The sequence below is a fragment of the Agelaius phoeniceus genome, chromosome 17 (assembly GCF_051311805.1).
Source record: "Agelaius phoeniceus isolate bAgePho1 chromosome 17, bAgePho1.hap1, whole genome shotgun sequence".
In the NCBI taxonomy this organism is placed as follows: domain Eukaryota; kingdom Metazoa; phylum Chordata; class Aves; order Passeriformes; family Icteridae; genus Agelaius; species Agelaius phoeniceus.
Genome location: NC_135281.1, coordinates 3,673,563 through 3,699,044, shown reverse-complemented (window position 1 = coordinate 3,699,044; position 25,482 = coordinate 3,673,563). Strand labels below are relative to the sequence as shown.

The following is a 25,482-nucleotide window of genomic DNA, read 5'->3' as shown; positions in this document are numbered from 1 at the left end:
GGCACACAGTGTTTGTTTGCATCTTTGCTAAGCCAGACTCTTATGTTTGTGCTTCCTGAGAAAATGAATGATTTAATTTTTCTTTGCTGTGTTTCAAAAAGCTGTTGGTCCAGTGGCTTAGGCACGAGATTGTGTGCAGCTAAACTTAAGGAAAGCTGGAAGGAATTGGACAAAGCCTTTCTGTAAATCATGGAATCACAGAATGGTTTGATTTGGGACCTTAAAGATCACCTCATTCCTAACCCCTGCCATGAGAACACCCTTCAAACCCAAATGAACAGGTCTTGCTGCAGAATTGTATCCAGAGTTTGCATTTATACAGAATAACTGGGAGAAATGCTGTCCAGTGCATTAGACATGATACTCCATATGCACAAAGGCATGGAGTGACAGGACAAGGGGGAATGGCTTTAAACTGAAAAAGAGGAGGTTTGGATTGCATATTAGGAAGAAATTCTTCCCTGTGAGGGTGGGCAGGCCCTGGCACAGGGTGCCCAGAGCAGCTGGGGCTGCCCCTGGATCCCTGGCAGTGCCCAAGGCCAGGCTGGACAGGGCTGGGAGCAGCCTGGGACAGTGGAAGGTGTCCCTGCCATGGCAGGGGTGGAATGAGATGGCCTTTGAGGATGCTTCCAACCCAACCCATTCTGTGACCTTGGACTGAGGCTCTGGAGCCCTGGGCAGCTGTGGTCCCCTGGAGCTCCTGCACTGATCTCTGCTTTTTGGCACGTGTTCTTTTGAGGCTCAGCAGGCACTGAAGGGAGCTAGACTGCAGCAGCATGGAGCATTTCTGCTTCCAAGGCAAACCTGAGTCTGTCCACGTCCTCTGGGTCACTCCCAGAGCTTAAGCACTGGATGTAAAATGCTGCTGCTGCATTTATATAGCCTATTTCATTCCATGGATGTAGGGTAGTGCCTTAGCCTACCCTTTTGGGGAAGGAAGGAGAAGCTGTCCAGGTCCCTTTGGCTCTTGTTCTCACCCCAGATTGTGCTTGTTGCTGCAGGGGTGCATTTTGTACATGTAGATTATCAAATGCTGCTGTCCCAGGCATTCCCCATCCTGAGCAGCCCCAGGGGAGGCAGGGCTGGACCAGGAGGGCACCACAGTAAACAGAGGGCTGCTGAGACTCCATGGATAGGTTAGATGAGGAGAACTGAAGGGGAGGAAGGTGTGCAGTTCTGAGCAGCTGGGATCAAAGTCTGACTCCCCACAGCCTGCCCCAGCATGCAGTAGATGCCAGCTGGGTCCTGCTGCCCTGGAGTCAGCCTCTGCCTCCCACTCTGGAGCTGGGGGAGTGCTGAGCCAGGCAGTTCCCACCCCTCTCCTAGTGCAGCATTCCTGCTCTGCTGGCCTGAGCCTTGCTGGCTGCATCCAGCAGGATCCAATGCAAACACTGTCAGCCCTGGAGCAGCAGATGCTGTCTCCCTCCCAGTTCTGTTCATTTGGAGCCATTTCCCACATGTCTAAAAATAAGAAATAATTGCCATTTCATTTCTTAATTTCTTTTCTCAGAACTCAACGGTGACAATCGAGGAATTTCACTGCAAGCTGCAAGAGGCGACCAACTTCCCCCTGCGGCCATTTGTGATCCCCTTCCTGAAGGTGACAGGGAGCTGCTGGGGCTTGCTGCCACTCTGTGTGCCTGCCTGTGCCTCTTGGCACTGTGACATTGCTGGGAAAGCTCTCCTTGCAAGCACCACAGCATTCTGCTGGAGCCCAAGACAGACTGCACAGAGCTGGCCGTGTGGGACTGGCTGACGTTGTGCTGTGAGCCACATATGTCTGCTTGTGTGCTGGAGATAAAGGAGGCAAACCAAGCTCCATGTGGCAGCTTCTGAGCCTATAATCTTATTTGCAAATGTTCAGATCTAGAATGTTTGAAGTGCTGGCACACGGAGTCTGTCTGGGATGGTTAAATCACAGAATCACAGGGTGGTTTGGGTTGGAAGGGACCTTAAAGCTCATCTCATTCCAGCCCTCTGCCATGGGCAGGGACACCTTCCACTAGACCTGGTTGCACCAAGCCCTGTCCAACCTTGCCTTGAGCATTCTAGGGACGGGGATTCCACAACACCTCTGGGTAACCAGATGCTGGAAGCACACAGTGCTTCCTGTAACACTTGGATTTTGGGTTACCAACATCAGGCTCCTGGGAAAATGCAGCTAAATCTGCCAGTGCAGACACCAGGAGCTGGGGGATCCTGAGTGGGGGTCATGGGTCACAGGTGTTACTGCTCTGAGCTATTAATGAAAGCCAAACCTTTTGGAACAGCTGCTGTAACCCAGCTCTGTGCTTGTTTTCCAGGCCAACCTCCCTCTGCTGCAGCGGGAGCTGCTGCACTGTGCCCGCGCTGCCAAGCAAACGCCCTCCCAGTACCTGGCCCAGCACGAGCACATCCTGCTCAACACCAACACCACATCTCCTGCTGACTCCTCTGAGCTGCTCATCGAGGTCAATGGCAATGGCAAGAGGCACAGTCCAGACAGGTGACAGCTTTTGTCCCTCTGCTCAGTTGTTGAAGTAGTGACTTCTGTTTTATCTTTGCTGCTGACAAAGCTTTAAGGATCAGGATCTTATCACTCTCAACAACAAATTCTGGCTGTTCTAAGACTTCAATGACTGCTCCTACTGCACTATGAATTCAGGTTGGGTTCCTCTTTCAGGCAGGGTGTGTCCCAGAGGGACTTTTGGGTAGCACTGCAAAGCCTGAGCCAGAGAGCTGAGCAGTTTCCCACCCCCAAGGCAAGGAGCGGAGGCATTGGCAGGGCTGGGAAGGATGCGCTTCATTTTCACCACGTTTTATTCCAAGATAAAAGTTGTTATGCAATTATGTGGAGCATGCCTCAAATTTATAAAAACTGTGAAATTTTAATTTGGTCATGCTCAGAGAGATGAATCACAACACTCAGGCATCCTGAACCCTTTTCTTTGACGGGGTCACTTTGTGCATCGCCTCACAAATTGAGCGCATTTGTTTGAGCTCTCTGCATTTACCCCGTGGTAAAATCCTTGCTGCCCAAACCCTGCTGATTCTAAATCTGCATCTTTCTGAGTTACATGTATGGGATGCTAAGGAATGCCTGTCTGTGCTGGTGTGATTGCAGGAGGGAAGACAGCAGCTTTGAGAGGGAGCCGCTGCCGACAGAGCCTCCGGCCAAGAGGGTTTGCACCATCAGCCCCGCGCCCCGGCACAGCCCTGCCCTCACCATCCCCCTGATGAACCCCAGTGGGCAGTTCCACCCCACCCCACCACCCCTCCAGCACTACACCTTGGAAGATATTGCCACCTCCCACCTCTACAGGGACCCCAGCAAGATGTTGGAGCACAGAGAGATCCGGGACAGGCACGGCGGGCTTGGTGAGAGCCTGGAGGGTTCCTGGTTGAGCTTTGGTGTTGGTCTTTGCTTGGCCACTCGTGCCAAAGATGGTTGATGCTGGGCATGTCCTCACAGCTGAGTCTTTGCAGGGAGTTCAGAGGAAACAGCTCTCCATGGGAAGTTACAAACAGGAAGATTGAGTGTTTGTATTTCCCTGTATGAAGGCTGGAGGAAGGACTTAGTGTGTGAGTTGAGTGTAGCCAACCCAGCAGGCAGGAAGAGAGGGCAGGGAAATAGAAACTAACTTTTCCAAGATCTCTAAAGCAGAAGAGTAGAGATTGACCCCCTGCCCTGTTTCTCCAAGGGATGTGTGGGAGGTGCATGATGTGTTTCCAGCACAACAGCCTGAATCACAGGCTCTGAGCTGCTGTGGGCTTATAAGAGGAGAACCAGCTCCACAAGCAGGTCAGAGCTGGAGCCACAAGTGGATTGTAGCAGACAGGGATATAAAAGCACCAGCATGGAATTACCCCTGTAGAGCTGCCACCTGGAGATGTGTTTTAAAATCCCAGCTCTGTGGAGCTGGAAATAGAGCTCTTTATTCTTGCTTTGGGGCCACTTCTCTCCCCACTGGCCCATCTAATCAATCCCTGTGTGGCTGTGTTTTGTTGCAGGGTTGAATGGAGGCTACCAGGACGAGCTGGTGGATCACCGCCTGACAGAGAGGGAGTGGGCAGATGAGTGGAAGCATCTCGATCACGTAAGGAACTGCAGGGGCTGTGGGAAGCTCTGTGGGAAGCAGCAACCCAGTGTTCCACCTGCTCCAGTTGGTGATTTCCTTGTTGATACCATAGCCAGGCTCTCCTGGTGGCTGGTGGTGGAACAAGCCACCACAAGCAGGTGGATGGTGGGGAGGGCTGAGAGGAGCTGTAGCGCTTTCCTGGCAGGTTTCCTCTGCCCGTGGTCAGTGGAGACTAAAATTGGTGTGGCTGAAGTGTCTAGAGCTGGGGAGCTTCTCCTACAGAGCATGGCCAGGTGCTGCCATGGCTGGCTGAGCAACCAACCCCAGCTTTATCCCCACTGGGATCTTTTCTGCCCCAGCCCTGGCCAGCACAAGTGCACAGATGCACTAAGTGCAGTCAGGATATGGACTTACTTACAAAATGAGTAAACCTATCATTACTGTATTTTAAGACTTTTTTTCCCCGAGGTGCCAGCCTTTTATGGACCAAAAAAAAGCACCAACAGCAAGACCTGGTGCTTCTGGCAGATTTTATGCTGAGCTTTTTCCTTCTTAGCAAGGCAGCTCCTCCAGGCACTTCACTGCTGTTTCTATCAGAGATGGGATTAAAATTCAGCTTTGATCATAAATGCAGAGAGACCTCACGGTTTAAAGCTAATGGGTTTTTGAGGGGATGGTGTTGGGGTGGAGCAGAGGCCCTGTAGCTGAATATTTGGAGTTGGACTGTGACTCTGCAGCACTGACACCAGGATCATAACCAAATCCCATAGGAAAGTGGTGGGGTTTTCCTCTCCACTTTTAGGAGCATGTCCTGGAGGTGTTGAGCTGCCTCTTGTGGTGACCCAACCTAGTGCTGTATCCTTGGGCATGACACCATCCCAAATCCAGGGAAACCACCCGCTCTTGTCTCATCTGCCTGGTATGGTCCCTCCACAGTGAAACCTGTGATGATTGAAATATGATTCTCTTCAAGCCAGGTCTCATGAGCTCTTGGAGATCTATTTCACACCCAAGATAGCTCAGCTACCTTAGAAGGCATAAAATCAGCAGGATGGCTTCTGTGGCAGTGTTGGAAACAAAAAGGTTTTAATAAAAGACAAAATAACAAAACTCTTTACAGAGAAAAACAGATCCAGGTGCAGGAGGCCCTCCTGCCCCTGGTAAAACACCCCACAAAAGCCATTAGTTTCTTTGTTCTCTTCTTTTTCTACTATTATTTTATCTCTTCTATTTCTAGTATTTATCTATATTCTAGTATTATATCTAGTAATTGCTCAGGCGGGAGTTTTGGCTCCTGTCCAATTAGCTATCCTTAAGTTTGAGGTGAAATCCTCCAGATCTTATGAGATGCCTTTTCAGCTCATTGAGGAGAGAAACTTCTGGCCTTATTTTAAGGGCACAAATTATAGTTTTGTGTCTTGGTTTGGAAAGACAGGAGTCTGGTAAGGAAGGCAGGAACCTCCCCTGAAATGGAGAATGTAAACCCTCCCCACCCCTCTGAATTGCTATACATTTTAAATTAAGGGGCTCTCAGGCACAACATATGGGAGCAGGAAATAACAGTTCTTTAATAGGGAAGGAAAAAAAAAAGGATAAAATAAACAATGCAGTGCACTGGAACAACACTGCAAGAGTCAGAACCCAGCCTGACACCCTGTGGGTCAGGCTGTTGGCAGCAGAACCATTGGAATTGTGGCTCAGCCCTCCTGCAGTGTCAGGGCTGGTTCTGCTGGAGCAGGGATCCTGGAGAAAGGTGCAGTCTCTGCCTCTGAAGATCCAGGGCAAGAGGCAGCTGCTGTTCCTCTGGGCAATCCAGTGCAGAAGCTGTGCTGGTGTTCCAGAAGCTCCAGATTCTATCCAGGTAGGAATGCTTGGCTCCTCCCTCTGGGCTCCCATCTGCCAATGGGATGCTGTAGTTCTTATCAGCCATGCAGGGACATTCAATGGCTGTTATCAGCAGGTGTCCCCCTGAGGGAGGAGTCATTGTGGTCACTCAAAGAGAGAGATAAGGCAAACTGCCCACTTGACAAGATAATCTGCCATACAGATGGTAATAATAGAAAACATCTTTCATTGCAGTCTGGAACATTATGTCACTCTGTTAACAAGAGACACATTCCTATAACCATTGAGACCCTTTCCCCGCCCCGCAGGCCCTGAACTGCATCATGGAGATGGTGGAGAAGACGCGGCGCTCCATGGCGGTGCTGCGGCGCTGCCAGGAGGCCGACAGGGAGGAGCTCAACTACTGGAAGAGACGCTGCTCCGAGACGGCCGAGCCGCGCAAGGCGGGCACCGAGCTGCTCAGCCGCCAGCACAGCCCCGCCAGCGCCGACTCCGCGGGCAGCGGTGAGCGGGCAGGGAGGGCTGGTCCTGTGTGCCACTCGTGGGATGGGTTTGGTTGAGCACTGCTGTGGATGGCACAGATGTGTTTGCCCTCGCTCAAAGTGCCTGGGTGACACTTGGCTGTCTCTGGGATGAGCTGGGTGGCCTCTGGGACACCTGGAGCCACACGAGCCATGTGTCCCTCTGATGACACACAGCTCTGCAGGATGAAGCTTCTCCCTTGATGGAGAGTCCATGGCCCACGGGTGTGGCATTCACATTCTCTGGAAAAATCCCTTCATGCCCAGGATTTTTCTCCTGGGAAGCTGAGAAGCCTCAGAGAAAAGGAAAACAATTCTGATCTCATTTGCTTCTCCTGTGTTGTGCTCACATGGGGAATGTGTTTGGAGATTGTTCACCCACAGGTGATTGTTCCATTGCATTCTGCTGGGAGTTGTTTTCACTCTTTGGCCAATCAGGGCCCAGCTGTGTCAGGACTCTGGAGAGAGTCACCAGTTTTCATTATTATCTTTTTAGCATTTAGTAAATATCCTTTCTGTAATCTTTAGTATAGTATAGTATTCTTTAATATAATATAGTATCATAAAGTAATAAATGAGCCTTCTGAGAACATGGAGTCAGATTCATCATTCCTGCCTTTGTTGGGGCACTTCCCAACAAATACTATAACAGCCTGGTCAGAGAGAGAAAAAGCTGGATACGTTTTCCCATGAATTGGCCTAGGAAGCTTTAGGGAGCTGGAGATAACTAATGATAGTCAAAAACTAAAACAGTCTGCAGGTGGTGTTTTTTAACAATGTGTTTTGCTGTTTTTCTCATAAGGTTGTTTACAAATGGGTGTCTTGTTAATTAGGCAATCATGTGAAATATATTGATTAAATGACCAATCAGGTGCACCTGTAGCAAACTAAGGTATAAATGAAGAGAGGCTCAAATAAACAGGGCTTTTGTCATTTTGCCTTCTGGAAAAAAAAAAAAAAAAACCAAACCAACAAAACAAAAAAAAACACAAAAAAAAAAAAAAAAAAAAAAACAAAACAAAAAAAAAAAAAAACCCCAGGCTGTCACATCCACACAATGCTTAAGTATTTTTCTCAAGGATTTGAAGAGAGGTGACACAGGAAGCAGTTTTTTGTCAGTGTCTAAAGGCACCTTTGCTCATGCTTTCCTTGTCACTGCTGGCCAATGTTGGTCTAAAGCTGGGGGTGAAAAGGCAGGGAGGAGGTGTTAGTCTCCACCATTCTCCCCCTTCCAGTCCCTCTTGCCTGAAGGATTTTAAATGTTGAGGTCTATTTATTCTAAAAATACCAAAGGCTTTTGTAAGTGTAATAGCTACCTGTGTTACTAATTCTATTTCTGTATCATGAGTCAACTTTATTGAAGCTGACTGGTTTCCCCATCCAGTATGCAGGGGTTTGACCCTATAGAAAAAAACAAGTCTTAAATGCTGATTTATTACAATGTAATTCAGATTTCCATACAACCAAACCCACTGCAATTCAAGTTCTGGGGGGAAAAACCTCTCATTATTCAGTAATAAAAATGGATTTCTTCTAGCAAAAATAAATATCAATTTGATGTATATTCTACTTGTTTGTATACAAAATATAGAGTAAATTCTCCTGCAAGAAATCCAAGTGTCCCTGGCTCCAGTTGCCACCAAGCCTGAGGAGCAGTGGGTGTATGTGACAGCCTGGGGGGCACAGCCAGCTTTTAGCCCTTCTATATTTAAGTATATCATGACTAATACACTTCCAGCCTCGTGTTGATATAATTAAAATTTTTATATAAATTTGGAAAGCTGTTGCTTTCTCCCCTGGTGGGACCTAGGGATAATTTTCAAGCTCTATTGCTCTTGTGAGAAGGTTCAGTTAAGCATCAAGCAGCATCTCCAGGTGTCTTGGAGGACAGTTTGTCCATAAGTTCAAGCCTTTGAATTGCCCTGGGATGGGGAAGTGCTGTGATTAATGTGAACTGCTGGTGTACAGACTGATGCTCACAGCCTGTGGACAGTGCAGAAGTTGGATAACATACATTTATAAGCATTGCCTGTTGTTTTAGAGTACCAGGAGATAGGTTATACAGTGTCATAAATTATGCAAGGTGCTAATTAAGTGTTGTAATTTATCATGTCAGTGTTTGAGGATTGGCTTTACCCGTAGGAATCCTCTGTTGGAGTTTTAGCTGGTCAATCCTTCCCTGCCCTGTGATGTCCTGAGCTACCACTGGGCACATCAGCTGCACCTGAGTGGGATGAGGCTTTGCCAACCTTTCCCTGTGTCCCTTCCTCCAGCAGATTCCCTGAGGGAGTTCAGTAGCAGGTCGGGGACGGGCTACGTCACGGAGGAGATTTGGAAAAAGGCCGGTGAGTGTTCGCGGTGACCACGGCTGGGATCCTGCTGGATCACCTGGGCTAAACACAAAACTGGGGTTTGCTGTGCAGAAACAGCAGGAGCCCAGCTGCAGCAGTGCCCCAGGATGTGCACATCTGGCTGCCATCATCCCCACCCTGCCTTTCCCAAAGGGCTCTGCTCCTCTGGGATGCCATAGGGATCCCATGGCTGTCATGGGGCAGATTTGGAAAAAACCCGGTGAATGTTCGCAGTGACCATGGCTGGGATCCTGCTGGATTACCCAAGCTAAACACAAAGCTGGGGTTTGCTGTGCAGAAACAGCAGGAACCCAGCTGCAGCAGTGCCCCAGGACATGCACATCTGGCTGCCATCATCCCCACCCTGCCTTTCCCAAAGGGCTCTGCTCCTCTGGGATGCCATAAGGATCCCATGGCTGTCATGGGGCAGATTTGGAAAAAACCCGGTGAATGTTCGCAGTGACCACGGCTGGGATCCTGCTGGATCACCCAAGCTAAGCACAAAACTGGGGGTTTGCTGGATGTGCAGGATGTGCACATCTGGCTGCCATCATCCCCACCCTGCCTTTCCCAAAGGGCTCTGCTCCTCTGTGATGCCACGGGTATCCCATGGTGCTGAGCCTGGCCTCGCCGTGCGTTGGATGCTGTGCTGTGAACATGCTGCTGGAGCTGTGTTTCTCTGGGAGGCTCTCCTCACTGCCAGGGTGGGTGTGTGAGGCTGCTCTTTCCTTCCAGAAGAAGCTGTGAACGAGGTGAAGCGGCAGGCCATGTCGGAGGTGCAGAAGGCGGTGGCCGAGGCGGAGCAGAAGGCCTTTGAGATGATCGCGTCGGAGCGGGCGCGCATGGAGCAGACCATCGCCGACGCCAAGCGCCAGGCCACCGAGGATGCCTTCCTGGTCATCAACGAGCAGGAGGAGTCCACGGAGGTGAGCGGTGAGGGCACAGCCTGGCCAGGGCTTGCCAAGGCTGCAGAGTCTCCAGGTCGAACCTGCAGGTCCCCCCTGCCTTTTCACAGAGTCATAGATCACACCATGGGTTGGGTTGGAAGAGACCTCAAAGATCATCCCATTCCAAGCCCCTGCCATGAACAGGGACACCTGCTACTAGACCAGAATGCTCCAAACTCCAGTCTTCAACCCCTTTTCCTTTTAGAAGTCTCTCTCCAATCAATAGCTAAAGCAATGCACCAGTATAATCAAAAATTCTTTTTAGGTTTTGCTGGCAGGGAGTCAGCCTGAACAATGTCTGTGGACACGAGTGTGTGCAGCCACTGGGCACCCTGAACTGGACTCAGTGTAATGACCAGGGATTTTGTGGGATTGAAAGAGGTGTAGAAGCAAAGAGAAAAGGATGCTGGTGCATGCAGCAGTTTAGCTCAGAAATTGTGGTGGAGTTACTTGATCTTTGCAAAAAAGAAATTGCTGTTTGTGGGCTTGAAAATAGGGCAGGGCAGAAGCTGGGCTGCAGGAAAAGCCCTTGCACATTCCTGGTGGTCTGTGCCACACCTGCATGTTGGATAAGAAGGGATGGATCTTGGTTTGTCATAGCCAGTGCCATGTGCTGAATGGGTTCCTCAGAGAATCTCTTTCTACTCTTCAATCATCAATCATCCTCCCTGTTGCTTAACAGGAAGTTCACTTGGGTAGAACTTTTTGAGATTTTGGGCAAGGGGAATCACATGGCTCATTCCTGCACTACCACATCCCATCCATGTGGGCTTTGCTCCCTATTTTAATTTCTCTACATGTACAAGAGCAGAGGGTTTGTGTCTGCTGAGCAGAAATCTGATGGGACTGTGCTGTTCATGTCTGCTGAGATGTGGGGACAGCAGGTCCAAACCTCCTGGTGGGTTTCAGCTCAGCTGGGGCTTGGGAAGTGTGGCCAGAACCATGGAATTCTAGGTGTTATTCCAGAGAATTATGTCCATAGTGCAATTCCCAGTGAAATTGCTGAGGGTTGAACACAGCAGTCGCATGATGGGAGTGGGTGGAACTGCTCAGGAAGCCATGGAAGGAATGAGGCAAGTAGTGATTTCTCCATAGAGGAATAGCAGAGGAGTGTCCTCCTCGTCCAGCTGTGCTGAGGAGCAGTCTGGGACCTCGGGAGCTGCTGAGCACCCCTGTGCAAGCCCTGGAGCCCTTGTGTAAAAGCTGTCCTGTTTCTGGCACATCTTGTAACCTTTGCAACACAGTTGAAAAACACTTGAAGTGTAAACAGCTGCGAAGCAGTGACCCAGTTTTCAAAGAACTACCACATCCTTTGGTAGGGGCTTTTTGGTCTCAAGTCCTGCTTCTCCTGGAAGGTGGAGGATCTTTGGGGACACAGAGGCTCTGGAGCACCTCACTCCAAAGTGAACCGGTCAGGTGCTTCACTGCCAGCCCATAAATCACCACCATGGGCTGGTGGCTCCAGTGCTGGGGAATCTCCCAGCCCTTCCCCACAGCAGGGCTGCCTGGAGGAGCCCAGCACCCCCCTCCCACAGCTCTCTGCTGGTGGTCACAGCAGCCGTGTGCCCACAAAGGCCAGCTCTGACAGAAGCTGCGTTCCCACAGCTGAGCTGCCCTCCCCAGTGTGTGTTTGCTACGCCCTGCTCCAGCTGCAGGGAAGCTGCTCTGCTGTCCCTCCCCTCCCCAGAGCAGCTGCAGCCCTGATCCGGCGCTGGCCCCTTGCCCCGCGCTCCGAGGGAAGCGGTGGCACGCGGGAGCCACCAGCTGACGCCTCTCCCTGCGGCCAGAGGGGCTTTGCTCCGCTTCCAGACTGAAGCTCGGGCTCTGGCAGTGCTTCCACCTGGCTGGGAGGCTTTCAAATGAGCATTTGCTTTTCCAAATTGGCTGCTCCAACCTCTTGTGCAGCGAGGCAGGGTGCGGAGCAAATGGTGCCTGTGCAGCGCGCCCTGATCCCCGCAGAGAGCACTTGGCTGGGAGGGAGACCAAAATAGAGCTGCTTAAAACAGGAAATAAAAAGGCCCAATAGCAGCATCTGCAGAGTGTTTTTCAGTCCCTGCCTGCTGTTTCCTGTCTGCATTCGGGTGGGTCTAGGGCAGAGGATGTGCCTGGAGCAGTGTGACAGAGGCTGTGGGCAACGAGCAGTGGGGGTTAGAACCGTTGGCAAAGAGCTGGGAAATAGCAGCAATTAATGGCTTGCTCATTTTCACATTCTCAAATCTGGGCCAGAGGGGATGAACAGCCCCCTCCAGAGCTGAGTCAGCACCATCCTGCAGCTCCTAGAGAAGCGAACCCCCTTTCAAGCCCAGTGTCTTTGGTCTTGCAGAGCTGCTGGAACTGTGGCCGTAAGGCCAGCGAGACGTGCAGCGGCTGCAACATCGCCCGCTACTGCGGCTCCTTCTGCCAGCACAAGGACTGGGAGAGGCACCACCGCATCTGTGGGCAAGGCCTGCACGGCCAGAGCAAGCCCCTGGCACTGCCCACGGGCCGGGTGGCAGCAGCAGCCAAGAGCCTGGATGGCATCCCCAGCCCAGCCCTGGAGAAGAGCTCGGCCACCACCTCGCGCTCCTCCACGCCGGCGTCCGTGACAGCCATAGACACCAACGGGCTCTAGGAGGGAGGCTTGGCTTCACTCCACTGGATGAGTTCCCTGGGGTTTTTAAAGCTGAAAAAGCCCCTGCAGCAACTGTTATCACTTGATATATTTGACACATCGGGGCACCGACACTCCGGCCTTGCCCTCTCATCCTGCCTTTTCCTTTGTGGCTCGTGGACTGGGGTGAGCCTCGCCTGCAGCATCTCCCTGCTCCTCTCAGAGGGACACCAGAGCAGTGTCAGGGCCTGGGGGACACTGGGCACCCACTCAGGGGACCTGGACTATGGGGAGAGCACTGGCACATGCCAGAGGTGCTGAGAGTGTGGTGCCCAAGCAGGGAGCCCTGTCCTTGTGGCATGCTCAGACTCGCTTCCCGAGGTGCCAGAGCCACCACTGCCTCCTCCTGCCACCTTTCCTCCATCATTTCCATGTGTGTTCCCTGCTCCCAGGCAGCTGTGCCTCAGGTGGCTGTGTGGGCTGGTTGTTGCTGTGAACAGACCAGAGCCAATTTCCCAGCGGGAGCATCTCATCCTCTGTGGATGGCAAAAGCTGAGCCCACTTCTCCTGCCTCCAGGCTGGCAGCTGAGGGTTGCAGAGAGGGAGGAGGGGATTTGTCTGCTCTGAAACAAGAGGCAGTGGCAGGGAGGTAGTGCTGGATGGCCTGGATTTCATCCCAGTCTGTGGTGAGACAGACAGTTGGGTGTTTCCTGGGTGGGGCCTGTGCTGGGGGAACACGTGCACAGCAGATCTGGGCTGGCTGCAGGTGCCCTTTCCACCTGGGGGCAGTTGTTTTGTTTTTTCACTGCCTGGAAGCTGCTGGTTTGTGAGTTCCTGCTGTTGTTTTTGAGCCCAGAGATCCTCACTGGTGCGAGGGGCTGTTTACAGCCTATGCTCTCCACTCACACTGCTGAAAGAAAGGCAGGACTGGGTGTCCTGTGTGGATTTTTATCCCCTGCTCCAGGGGATTCCTGCAGTGCTGCATCCAGAGATGCCCAGGGATGTGCATCCACCTTCAGAGATTGTCCTGAAACCCCAGGATCAGAGGATCTCAACACCAGAGGATCACAAGGTCCCTGGGGAATGGGGCCAGCCTGGGGAGCTCTGTCCATCCCAGAGTCCCTGCTGTGGGGTGGAAGAAGGGACTGGGGGCCCCCAGGGCAGTGCAGGGTGTGGCAGCACAGCCCTGCAGCAGGGCTGGCCAGGAGTGTCACACAGGGTGGCAGTGGCACAGCCCGTGGCAGGGAGGGGATGTGCCCTCCAGGAGCTGCTCCCCACTCCCACAGGGGCTCTAGAAATCCTCCTCTTCAGGAAAGCCATGTCTGGGACTGTGTGTGTGCCACTGCTGGGCTGGAGCCCAATGAGGCAAGTCATTCCCTAATTATTTCTGATCACTTTTTCAATGGGAAGCCAATAATGAGCTGTAATGAGTTGTCACAGGGGTGAGCAGGGAACCTGCTGCTCCAGGCCTGGCCCCTTGGGAAGCTGCTCTTGTGGCAGGGAGCTGGTCTGCAAGGTTTTATTAAAAAGCCACAAGGTCTCCTGGTGTTGAAGTGAATCCCACAGCTCCAGTGGCCCTGGGGCTGTGTCCCCTGTGTCCCCAGGAGTTGGTGCTGGAGCACACTGGCATTGAGGCAGCTCCCAGGGGGGTGGCACTGGAGCCACCCTGACCTGCAGCAGCCCATCCTGGGGCTGGCAGGAAGGGATTTTCTGCCCTAAGGGACACTTTTGGAACAGCCTCAGGTCAATCCCAGGTCCCCTCCTCACCTGCAGCCCCAGGCTCGTGCTGTGGGTGAATGGTGGCAGTGCCAGGCTGGGGTGGGGAGGGGGAGCAGGACAGGGCTGGGAGGAATTGCTTGTAAATAGATTGTCTTCCATAATTCTCATGCAACTTTGATGGCTGTGTATTAAAATTAACCCCAGTGTAAATGAATGAAATACTAACAGTCATGATTAGAATGATTGCTTCTTTCCTTTTTTGTTGTTTTTTTTAAAGATGGAATGATAAATGTGAACTTGGGGAGTGGGAAGACATTGGGTTAAGGTTTCTATTTTTTTTTTTTTTTGACATTTAATTCTGTAATAGAAATTTGTTACTTCATTCCTGTGCATAACTTATTTAATGTCCTGTATAAAGGAACCCAAACTGTTACAGATGTATTTAGTTTGTTCTACTCAAAAGTAGTCAATAAAAAGACTATATTCATCCTCCAGCTCCCCTTCTCTCTGGGAAGGGGCAGAGGTTTTCAGCAGTGCTCAGGCAGCTCTTGGGGTTTTTGGGGGATGCTGCCACACCCTGGGCTTTTAGGGACAGAAATTGCCTCCCCTGTGGTGGTGATGCTCTGGGCAAAGCCTGGGAGCAAGTGCAGGCAGAGCTGGAGTTCAGCCCTATCCTCAGTGATTCCTTTGGCTTTATAGCTCAGTGTGTTGTTTTCAAACTTTTTATAAATGATCTTGTTTTATGTGAGCACAGAGCAGCCTGCAGGGTGCTGTCCCAGCTGGCTGCCACTGCCAGCCCTGTGCCCCCCAGGGATGCCCCCTTCCCACACCTTGGCTTGAACAGAGCATTTTGATCTCCAGGCTGCTGCAAACATTAATCCAGTGGTGAAAAACCCCAAAACTGAGGGGTGAACCCTACATGGGGCTTGGGAGGCAGCTCAGGAATCCCAAACCAGGGCCTGCTGCAGGGCTGCCTCTGTCTGACCCCCCTGGCAGTGCCCTGGCACAGCCTGGCCCTTCCTGGTGGTGCTGTTGTGGCTGCACCATCCCTGCAGCCCTTGTTTGTCACCCTAGGGCCAGGAGTGTGGCCCTGCAGCTGCCCCTGCCCTGGGCTGAGCCACTTCTGTGCCCCATGGTCCCAGCAAATCCTGGCTTTGGCCAGGGCAAGCAGCAGGGATTGGTAATAGACAAACAATGGGGGGCTTGGGGATGGGGACAGGGACAGGCTCTGCCCCCCACCCCTCATTTGTGTCTGTGTGCTGAGCCTGCCCTGGGCTGGGCTGGCAGGGGCTGCTGCTGTCCCTCCAAGCAGGAGCTTCCCTGCTCCCTGCAGGTTCCTCCTGCCATCAGCCAGGCCAGCCCCTGGCACCCCAACCCAGGCAGCTCCTGCTGGAGCAAAACAAACACCCTAAAACCCTGTGAGCCCTGCTGTGCTGTCACCCCTGGTCAGAGCCACCCAGCACAGCCTGTTTGGGGTCCCCAGGAGGGAGCTGCACCCCAGGTAATGGTTCTGCTGGAGCAGCACCCACAGGGACTGGGAGAGGAGCCTGGGGTGGCAGCAGGTGCTGGGTGGGTGAGCACTGGGGCTGCAGGCACCCCTGTGCCACACTGGTGCTGAGGACAGGCAGGGCACAAGGATGATGTTCTCCAGGCCAGCATGGGTGGCTGGCTGTGGGAATCTGACCAATCTCATGGCTGCTGCTCAGCTCTAATCACAGTTCTGCTGTGTCTGAGGCCTGCCTTTTGCAGCTTTCCCCAAACCCTCTGATTTGATAGATTCCCACAGCTGGTGTCCCTCCTGTCCCCTGTGCCATCCCACTCCCTCCACACTGCCTGTGACAATGCATTTTTTCCCAGCTCAGCAGAGGCTCTGCTGCTGCAGCAGCACCAAGGAAAGCCCCAGAGCCACCCTGGAGCAGGTGGGATCTGCCCCAGCCTTCCCCCCTCACTTATTCCCCCAGCCCAGACCCCTCCCCACTGCCTCAGCTCCACTCCTGGCACCACTGCCTGGTGCCAAGGCTGGGTTTGGGAGCTGAGCAGGGACTGGAGCCTCTCTGGGATGTGCTGGGGACAGGTTCAGCCATGGGCACAGCTGCTGGGGCACAAAGCCAGCCCCAAAGGCACATGCTGCCAGCGTGGCAGGCCATGAGCAGGTACACCTTGCCAGAAGCACTTCAGGAAATATTTTCCCCTATAAAACACTCTTGCCAATCCATATCAGGCCACCTGGCTCCCTGGGCTGGATGTCACAGCTGGCCAGTGCTGTGTCCCTGCCCACCCCTGGGCAGCTCAGAGCCAGGAGGAAGAGGAGCTGAGTGCAAGAGGGACTGAAGGCCCCCCCTGGGATGCTCCCCCAGGGGCAGGGCTGCCACCCCACCCAGAGCCCCCCCAGGCAGCTCAGACACCGGCTTGGGAGCAGGAGAAATAAATAAATTAACATGAAAAGAGCAAAACACTGGCAGGGCCGAGGGCAGGCAGCCCCCGCTGGCCACAGGAGGGAATGGAGGGACAGGGAGGTGACAGAGGTGACAAAGGCTGTGCCCACGTCCTCCCGCATGCTGATGGTGTCCTGGAGACGCTGCCCCGGGTCAGTTGTTGTTCATGATCCACCAGGAAGCTGGGAAGAGAGGGAAAGCAGGGAGCTGAGGGCAGTGTGAGACTGGGAATGGGGATTTGGGGTGGCAGAGATGGGGGACCTGACCCTGCAGGTCCCTAAAGCACCCACCCCCACCCTGGGCAGGGAGCCTGGAGAGGGGTGAGCCCCTGGCACTGTGGCAATTCCTGCAGCAGAGCACTGGGAACGTGGTCAGTGGCACTGGCAACTCAGGAGCAGCAGGGTTCAGTCCAAATTAATCCATCTTTTATGGACTATTATTTTCCAAGACCCTGAAGTGATCCCTGAAAGCAAACTGGGGCTGAATTTGGTTCCCAGTCCCCACAGCTGGGTACCCTGGGAATGTCCCCACAGCTGGTCCCACTTCCATGGGTACCCTGGGAATGGCACATTCCCTGTGCTGGCCACCCCCTGGCCCAGCTGGGCTGGAACCCCTGGCCCTGAGCTGGGAGCAGCAGCACTTTGCAGAGCAGCTTCAGGGCTCAGGAGAAACACAAAATGAGGCACCAGCTGTATTTGGGCCAGGACTCAGCTCATCTGCTACCTGGGCAGTGTCCCTGCTCCTGGCTGTCCCCACCCTTGGGCAGGGGACAGAGCCCAGCTGACACAGCCAGACCTGCTGGGGACAACAGGTCTCACCCTGAGGCTTGAAGAAGCTCATTCAGGTAACCCCAAAGCCATTTTGTGCTCTGGAGGGAGCCTCAGTGCCCGCTCCTGCCCTGCTCCTGCCCTGTGCAGCCCATCAGAGCAGGACTGGGGCAGCCTCACCTGGGAACAGCATGGTGGTCAGCAGCTCTGGGGACTCCAGCAGGCTGAGGATGGACTGCTGGAAAGTCTTGCTGCAGCTGGACTGCAAATGGCTGTAAAGCAGGGTGTGGGGTCAGGGGGATGTGGTGCCAGGGCCCTGTGCCCACCCAGAGCAGCTTCTGCACCCCCAGCACCAGCCCCTGCTCCCCAAAGCCTTTCTGGGTGTGTTCAGCCCTGTGAGCTGCAGCTGTGCCCCAGGGCACACAGGGCAGGGCAGGGGGACAGGCTGGGCAGGGGAAGGGAGCAGGGGGCACCCCCTGTGAGCCCCCCAGCCCTCACGTGGGCACTGCCCCACCTTCTCCACGAGGTCACGTCCTGCCAGAACTCGTACAGGATGAAGCAGGCCTCGTCAGTCAGCTTGCAGGCAGAGACACTGTGGGGACAGAGGGACCCTGAGCCCTGGGCAGGCTGGCATGGCCCTGGCACGGCCCTGGCACAGCCCTGGCATGAGCCTGGCACAGCCCTGGCACGGCCTTGGCACAGCCCTGGCATGGCCCTGGCACGGCCCTGGCACAGCCCTGGCACGGTCCTGGCACAGCCCTGGCATTGCTGTGCCCATCACTCTCCCCACAAGGCTCCCAAAGCACAGTTTGGGTGCATTCCCAGCTCCAGAGGATCCCAAACCCAAATCCTGCTCCACAGTTCCTGGGTCCAGGAGGCAGAGGAGCTGTACAGCTCTCACACAGCTCTTTGCTGCTGCCCAGGAGCCAGCACCTTCTGTGGTTTATTATTTCTTACTGTATTTTATTATTTCTTACTGTATTTTATTATTTCTTACTGTATTTTATTATTTCTTACCGTGTTTTATTATTTCTTACTCCTCCCCAGCACTGCCACAGCTCATCCTTCCAGCCCCTTGGAGCAGGTTGGTGTCACCCTTCACACGGGGGGAAACTGAGGCACGGGGGCAGGAGCTGGGCCCACAGCACAGACCCCCAGCTCTCTGCCCCCACAGTGATAATTCCACATTCCCAGGAGAGGCTGGGGCTGCTGGGGGAGGCAGCCAGGGCTCCCTGCAGTGCTGGGGTGCAGGGCCAGGGGAAGCAGCTGTGCTGGGCAGCAGCAGCAGCAATTCCAGCTGAGGCCAAGCCTTTCCTGCAGCTGCTGGAGGGGGCCAAGCCCGGGGGCACAGCACAGAATGTCACCCAGCAGCTCTGGGGCTGTGTGCCCTGCCCCACACGGGGCTCTGTGATGCCCTGCAGGGACCCAGCCCCATGGAATGTCCCCAGGCTCAGCTCCAGCTTTGTGCTCCCATGGAGAGCCAGCCCACACAACAGCACCCTGCTGCCTCCACAAATAACCCTGATGAGAGAAAAAAACATCAATTCCAAAGGAAAACCCTCCCATTCTCTCCACCACATGTGTCACAGCCAGCATCTTCCTTTTGTTTGGACTGAAAATGTGAATTTGTGCTGTTGAAAGTGAAGAGCTGAGGAAGGACACTTGAAATGGGAACAGCAGGAACATTCCCTGCTGGAGGCAGCCTGGAGTGTCCCGTGGGACAGGGGAGGGAGCAGCTGTGCCATCAGGGCCAGCCTGGCACTGCCATGGCCCTGCAGGGCTCTGGGGCAGCCTTGGCCTCCCCAGGGGCAGCTTCCCACAACCAGAGCACGGCAGGAGCCCTGCCCTTGACCTTCCCACTGCTGCTGAGTCCTGCAGCGCTGCAGGAGCTCCTGCATTCACCCACAGGAACACACCACAGCCACAACCCCCCCACTCCTCCGCAGGCACTGGTTCTTACTGGGAACACCTGCAGCAGATGGGATGGCACTGGGGGCACTCTGCCTGCCAGGTCCCAGCCCAGCCTCGCCCACAAAACACCCCACACATACCCTTGTGTCCCCCGAGGGGCAAAACCCCGCATTTCTGGGGGGGGAACCCCCCAAACCACCCCCAAACCACCCCGAAAGCAAAGCCCCCACTCACTGCAGGCAGCTGCTGTGGCCGGCCGTGCCCTCGGTGTAGGAGCGGACCGCCCGCCGGAACTGCTCGATGCTGCTCGTGGCCACCGAGATCTGCCTCTTGGCCACCAGGATGTGCTGCCAGGGACAGCACGGGCTCAGGGGCTGTCCCCTCCCGCCCCCTGCTCCCCCCCGGTGCCACCGCAGCGCTGGGGACAGCGGGGACACCAAGCGCTGCTGCCCACCTGGACAGGAGATGCTGCAGATGCCCCCAGAAAGGGGCGCGGGGACCCCTCCCCTGGCTCTGTGGGCACCCTCGGGGCTGGCAGGGGGCACTGCCCGGGGCTGGCAGGGACACGAGGGAGCTGCACTTGTCCCCTGGATGGTCCCAGCCCGGGAGCCCAGGCTGCTCCATCAGCGAGGAACAGCAGAGCTGCCAGGATGGACAGCGGGGGACAGGGGGCACTGCACACCAGGGACAGGGACAGGGATGGGGACGGGGACAAGGACGGGGACAGGGACAGGGACAGGGATGGGGATTGGGACAGGGACAGGGACAGGGAAATGACAGGGGCAGGGACAGGGAAAGGGACAGGGACAGGGACAGGGATGGGGACATGGACAGGACGGGCACGGGGATAGGGACAGGGATAGGGATGGGGACAGGGATGGGGATGGGGACAGGAAAATGACAGGGGCAGGGACGAGGATGGGGACAGGGATAGGGATGGGGACAGGGACAGGGAAATGACAGGGGCAGGGACAGGGACTCACTGCATCCTGTCCCTTGCACATGGCTTCCTCCTTCAGCGGCTCCAGGCGGGGGCTCTGCATTAGCAACAGGGAAAAACAAGATTTACCAGGAAAACCAGAGTTACTGAGATAAACCAGAGTCACTGGGATAAACCAGAGTCACTGGGTAGAACCAGACTTACTGGGTAAAACCAGAGTTACTGGGATAAACCAGAATTACTGGGATAAACCAGAGTTACTGGGATGAACCAGAGTTACTGGGATAAACCAGAGTTACTGGGTAGAACCAGAGTTACTGGGATAAACCAGAGTTACTGGGTAGAACCAGAGTCACTGGGAGAGCTCTGCAGCAGGAGTGGCCCGGGCACAGCTGGGGACCACCCCAGGGACATTCCCTGTGGCACCTGGGCAGAGCAGGGCTGTGCCCTGCACACCTGTGGGGTCACTGGGGCCTGGGGGAGTCCTCAGCCCCCCGGGGAAGGCAGGACAGGGTCAGCAGAGCTGGGGGCAAGGGCATGCAGGGCTGGGGCAGCTCTGTGACAATGCCAGGGCTGGAGAGGGGGTGCTGGCACTGATGGGAGGGGGGTCCCAGCACTGACGTGGCCGTGCCCAGGCATGGGGCAGCCCCAGCACCCCCCTGGGCACACACCTTGCACTCCAGTTTCTCAATGAGCTGCTGGAGCCTGTTGATCTGAGCCATCCACTGGCTGTTGTCCTCGACACAAACACCTGCAGGGCAAAGGGCACAGAGGTGTCAACCAAAAACAGCTCAGTTTTGTCACAGCCAAAGCTTTCTTAACACCCAAACACCACAAAATCTTCTAAACCTCTCATCCAAAAAACTTGATTTTTTTCCTACTGCCCAAGAGATACAGCATCCCCCAGAAGCTCCAGCTGGCACCTGGGTGAGATGCTCCAGGCTCCATCCTGGAGGAGCCCTCACTGCCCAGTGCTGCTGGAGATGTGGCACTTGAGCACATGGCTTAGAGGTGGCCTTGGTAGTGCTGGGGGAATGGCTGGACTCAACCTTGGAGATCTTTTCCCACCTTATTGTGATTCTGTGCTGGTCCCACACCCCCTCCAGGCTCCAGCAGGACACAAAGAACTGAGGAACAGCAGGTACCTGTTGTCAGCATCCCGGAGTAGGGGTCTGTTGGGGACAGACAGACGTTCTTCTGTCCCCTGCGCCCACAGCGCCTCCCTGCCCTCAGGCCAACCGAAGTCTCCGACTTCTTGATCTCCTTTCTGGAATTAAAACAAAAAAAAAATTCAAAAGGAGGGGTTGAAGCCATTCCTAGAGGTGTCAGCTCAGCACTGGGCTGGGAAAGGGCTCCTGGCTCTCCCTCCCAGTGAGGAGCAGGACTGGGGACAGAGGCTGGGCATGTTCACCTGGTACCTCTCCCATCCCACCCCAGTACCTCTCCCATCCCACCCTGTCCCACCTCTCCCATCCCATCCCATCCCATCCCATCCCATCCCATCCCATCCCATCCCATCCCATCCCATCCCATCCCATCCCATCCTGCCTGGTACCTCCCCCATCCCATCCTGGTACCGCTCCCATTCCCATCCCTGTACCTCTCCCATCCCACCGTGTCCCACCACTCCCATCCCACCCTGGTACCTCTCCTGTCCTACCCTGGAACCTCTCATGTCCCACCCCGGTACCTCTCTTCTCCCATCCCATCCCATCCCATCCCATCGATCCCGGTACCTCTCCCGTCCCGCCTGCTCCTCCACGGTGTCCACAGCGCACTCGAGGGACGCCTGCAGGGACTGCAGCTGGTGCATGGTTTCCCGCAGCAGGAACCGCGTCAGGAACTGCTCCATCTTGGAGGCTGTCTCGTACCTCTGGGGAGAGGGGACAGGATCTGTCAGATCTGCCTCTGTGCAGGGGCAGCAGAGCCACACCTGAAAGGGGCTGTCCCTTAAATAAACCAAACGAGGTTTATTTTTTATCAAATTTTAATTATCCCCACAAGTGACACTTGGGGGTAGAAGTGAGGCTGTGGGGCAGAAGAACCCCGGGGTGCATTGCTGTGAGATCACAGCAGGGCACGCAGCCATGGTTCCATGGGCACTCCTGCCCAGCACCCACAGCCCAGCCCTGCCAGCCCTGGCCCAGCACTGCCAGCTCCAGGAGGGCACATGGACACGAGCCACAAGGTCAGGGTCACTGTCAGGGACAGCCCCCAGCCCCAGGCAGGGCCCCATAGCATCCCCTGTGCCCCCTGCTCACACACTGCTCTGCTCACTGCAGGGCTTGGGGACAAGGCTGGGAGCCTGTGGTGGCCCCTGGGTGCTGGCAGCTCCTCCAGGGACCCCCCCAGCACTGGCAGGCCCAGGCAGGGCTGGCTTTGTGCCCTCTCTGCCCAGGGAAACAGTGCCAGCCTGTCTGCTCCCATGAGACACTCCCTGAGGAATTTCTGATGGGTGGTGTAAGAGTGCATCCAGAGGGGCATCTGAGACTCTTGGGGAAGAACAAATCACAGAATCACAGAATCACAGAATCACAGAATCACAGAATCACAGAATAATGAGGTTGGAAGAGATCTCTAAGATCATTGAGTCCAACCTATGCCCTAACACCTCAACCAGACTATAGCACCCAGTGCCATGGCCAGTGTTTTTTTAAACACATCCAGAGATGGTGATTCCACCACCTCCCTGGGAAGAGCATTCCAGTATTTATTATTCTTTTGGTGAAAAATTTCTTCCTAATATCCAATCTATACCTTCCCTGACCTAGCTTGAGGCTGTGTCCTCTGAAGGGTCACCTGGCCTGGAGAGTGCCCAAAGAACAGGTCAAGAGACACACCATGCCACAGGGGCAGGTCTGGGAGGCACAGAGAGCCAGGAAAGGCCTGGACACACACAGAGGCACCCCAAACTCCTGCCCTTCTCTGCCAGCTGGGATCACAGATCCTCTCAGCTCCTCTCCATGTGCTATGGGCTCTGCTGGCAGCAGCATTCACAGAATCTGTGGATGTTAAGGGATTGGAATGACCTCAAAGATCATCCAGTTCCAATCCCCCCCTGCCATGGCAGGGACACTTCCACTGTCCCAGGTTGCTCCCAGCCCTGTCCAGCCTGGCCTTGGGCACTGCCAGGGATCCAGGGGCAGCCACAGCTGCTGTGCCAGGGCCTCCCCACCCTCACAGTAAAGAACTTCTTGCATTTAATATCCAGCATAAATTTATCCTCCTTCAGTTTGATCCCATTCCCCTTATCCTGTCACCACAGTTCCTGACAAAGAATCCTCTCCTGCTTCCCTGTAGCCCCTTCACACCCTGGGAAGGTGCTGGGAGGTCTCCACATAACCTTCTCTCCTCCAGCCTCAACAGCCCCAGCTCTTTCAGCCTCCCTCCAGAGGGGAGGTGCTCCAGTACCCTCGGAAACTCTGTGGCCTCCTCTGGAATGGTTCCAACAGTTCCATGTCCTCCTTGTGCTGGAGATGCCAGAACTGTGCACAGTATTCCAAATGGGGTCTCACAAGAGCAGAGTAGATGAGCAGAGTCACCTCCTTTGACCTTCTGGCCCCTGTCCCTCAGATACAGCCCAGGATTTAGTCCAACCACTCAACCTTCCTGTCCCGTGCTCCCTTGCTTCCTTAAAACCACCTCAAGTTCTCTCCTTGCATTGTCAGAGAACTTCAGGGGATGGAGACAAGGAGGGATGCCCAGCGAGATAGGGAGTGAGGAGGGGCAAACCCAGACACCTCTAGAGCAGACACTGCTGTCCCCCAGAGGGGCAGAGCAGGCACCTGAGCCTGCTTTGCCCTCACCAGACCCCTCCTGTCCCGCTGCAGGCTGTTCCTCCATGCCTGTTACCCCTGTGGAGCACCAGCCATGCTGAAGCCCGCGGTGGTCATCGACAGCGGCAGCCGCTTCACCCGGGGCGGCTTTGCAGGCCAGGAGCAGCCGCAGAGCGTGCTGAGGACACTGCTGCCCTGCAGCCTGGGCACCCCCTGGGACCCCTGGCAGCCCTGCAGCCTGGGCACCCCCTGGCAGCCCTGCCCCGGCACGGAGAGCCCACAGTGCTCGGCCCCGCGGCGCTGCCCGCTCAAGTACGGCCTGGTTGAGGACTGGGACGGCATGAGAACCCTGTGGAGCCACCTGTTCCGCTGCTGCCTCAAAGCGTCCCCAGAGGAGCACCCGGTGCTGCTGGCCGAGTCCCCGTCCTGCCCTGGCACTGCCCGGGCCAAGGCGGCCGAGGTGCTGATGGAGGGCCTGGGGGTGCCCGCGCTGCACCTGGCCAACACCGGGTTCCTGTCACTCTGTGCCCACGGCAGGGTCACTGGGCTGGCCGTGGAGGCTGGGGCAGGTGTGTCCCATGTCACCTCCGTCTGGGAGGGCCAGACCTTGAGGAAGGGCACCCGCAGCCTGGGGGTGGCCGGGGATCACCTGTCCAGACACCTGCACCAGCTGCTGCAGCAGCAGAGCCACATGGAGCCCTCAGCGCTGCAGGCCCTGACGAAGAAGGTGCTGACCCAGCTGAAGGAGCAGTGCTGCTACGTGTCCTTGGACTACGAGGGAGACCTCCAGGAGGAGGGATCCCATCATCCTGCCAGATTCCAGACCCCTGACGGGCACTGGATCACCCTGGGCAAGGAGCGTTTCTGCTGCCCCGAGCCGCTGTTCCGGCCCGAGCTGCTGCAGCTCAGCAGCCCCGGGCTGCACCAGCTGGCCTGGCAGAGCCTGCAGGCCGTGCCTCAGCAGGCCAGGAGACACGTGCTGGGCAACATCGTGCTCTCAGGGGGCTCCTCCATGTTCCCTGGCTTTCCTGAGAGGATGTGCTTGGAGCTGAACCTGCTGTTCCGAGGAGCAGGTGTGCACGTCGAGGTGCTGGCCAGCCCCAGGAGGGCCACGGCAGCCTGGGCTGGGGGCTCCATGGCAGCCTCGCTCACCTCCTTCCAGCACACCTGGATGACAAAGGGGGAGTACCAGGAGCACGGGGCCCACTATGTGCACACAAAATTCCAGTAGAGAGGTGGCAGCCATCCCCTGTGTCACTGCAGGAGTGCACACGAAATTGCAGCAGAGAGGTGGCAGCCATCCCACTGTGTCACTGAAACACTGCCCTGCCCCTGGGGCAGCTGCAGCAGTGCCTGAGTGGCTCCTGTGCTGCTGCAGGGGTGCAAAGTCAATAAAATGCCCCAGAAGAAGCAAAGTGCTTTTCACTGACACTCCAGGTTATTTCCTGTCTAATAAGAGTGTGTCCCATCGGGGTGGGAAACAATTGGGGCTCATGCTGGGGATCCAGGCCATGCTGACTGCCTGGTCTGGGTATATTTACGCAATCCCAATGCTCCAGGCTGCATTTCCCAGCTGGAATGGGAGGGACCTTCTCCAGCTGTCAGCACTGCAGGACCCCCAA

At 55.3% G+C, this 25,482-nt stretch overlaps 3 protein-coding genes across 8 annotated transcripts in view; 2 read left to right on the top strand and 1 right to left on the bottom strand.

Moving 5' to 3' along the window:
• Positions 1 to 14,525, top strand: part of CBFA2T2 (CBFA2/RUNX1 partner transcriptional co-repressor 2) — a 62,879-nt gene extending 48,354 nt beyond the window's left edge. For 2 of the 5 annotated variants that reach the window (XM_077187502.1, XM_077187507.1), the window contains exons 4-11: positions 1,511 to 1,600; positions 2,304 to 2,485; positions 3,104 to 3,357; positions 3,991 to 4,076; positions 6,212 to 6,407; positions 8,698 to 8,769; positions 9,511 to 9,701; positions 12,046 to 14,525. In XM_077187502.1, coding sequence (XP_077043617.1) covers positions 1,511 to 1,600; positions 2,304 to 2,485; positions 3,104 to 3,357; positions 3,991 to 4,076; positions 6,212 to 6,407; positions 8,698 to 8,769; positions 9,511 to 9,701; positions 12,046 to 12,333 — 1,359 coding nt within the window. In that variant the 3' untranslated portion in view covers positions 12,334 to 14,525. The remainder of the gene's footprint in view (positions 1 to 1,510; positions 1,601 to 2,303; positions 2,486 to 3,103; positions 3,358 to 3,990; positions 4,077 to 6,211; positions 6,408 to 8,697; positions 8,770 to 9,510; positions 9,702 to 12,045) is intronic. The other 3 variants (XM_077187506.1, XM_077187503.1, XM_077187504.1) reach the window with 3 other exon arrangements.
• A 1,915-nt stretch (positions 14,526 to 16,440) lies between these two features.
• NECAB3 (N-terminal EF-hand calcium binding protein 3) overlaps positions 16,441 to 25,482 on the bottom strand; it is a 32,840-nt gene continuing 23,798 nt past the window's right edge. The window contains exons 6-13 of one of the 2 annotated variants that reach the window (XM_054644318.2): positions 21,821 to 21,957; positions 21,230 to 21,351; positions 20,756 to 20,835; positions 20,128 to 20,181; positions 19,379 to 19,491; positions 17,748 to 17,825; positions 17,414 to 17,505; positions 16,441 to 16,648 (exon numbers count right to left, since the gene is read on the bottom strand). In XM_054644318.2, coding sequence (XP_054500293.1) covers positions 16,620 to 16,648; positions 17,414 to 17,505; positions 17,748 to 17,825; positions 19,379 to 19,491; positions 20,128 to 20,181; positions 20,756 to 20,835; positions 21,230 to 21,351; positions 21,821 to 21,957 — 705 coding nt within the window. In that variant the 3' untranslated portion in view covers positions 16,441 to 16,619. Of the gene's footprint in view, positions 16,649 to 17,413; positions 17,506 to 17,747; positions 17,826 to 17,937; positions 18,755 to 19,378; positions 19,492 to 20,127; positions 20,182 to 20,755; positions 20,836 to 21,229; positions 21,352 to 21,820; positions 21,958 to 25,482 lie in introns of those variants that run through there. The other variant, XM_077187508.1, reaches the window with a different exon arrangement.
• Positions 23,955 to 25,091, top strand: ACTL10 (actin like 10). The gene has a single exon (XM_054644319.2). The coding sequence runs from the start codon at positions 23,955 to 23,957 to the stop codon at positions 25,089 to 25,091; it is 1,137 nt and encodes a 378-aa protein (XP_054500294.2).

Bases quoted from the DNA above. Each gene is read 5' to 3' on its own strand.
- ACTL10 (XM_054644319.2), top strand. From the start codon at position 23,955: ATGCTGAAGCCCGCGGTGGTCATCGACAGCGGCAGCCGCTTCACCCGG.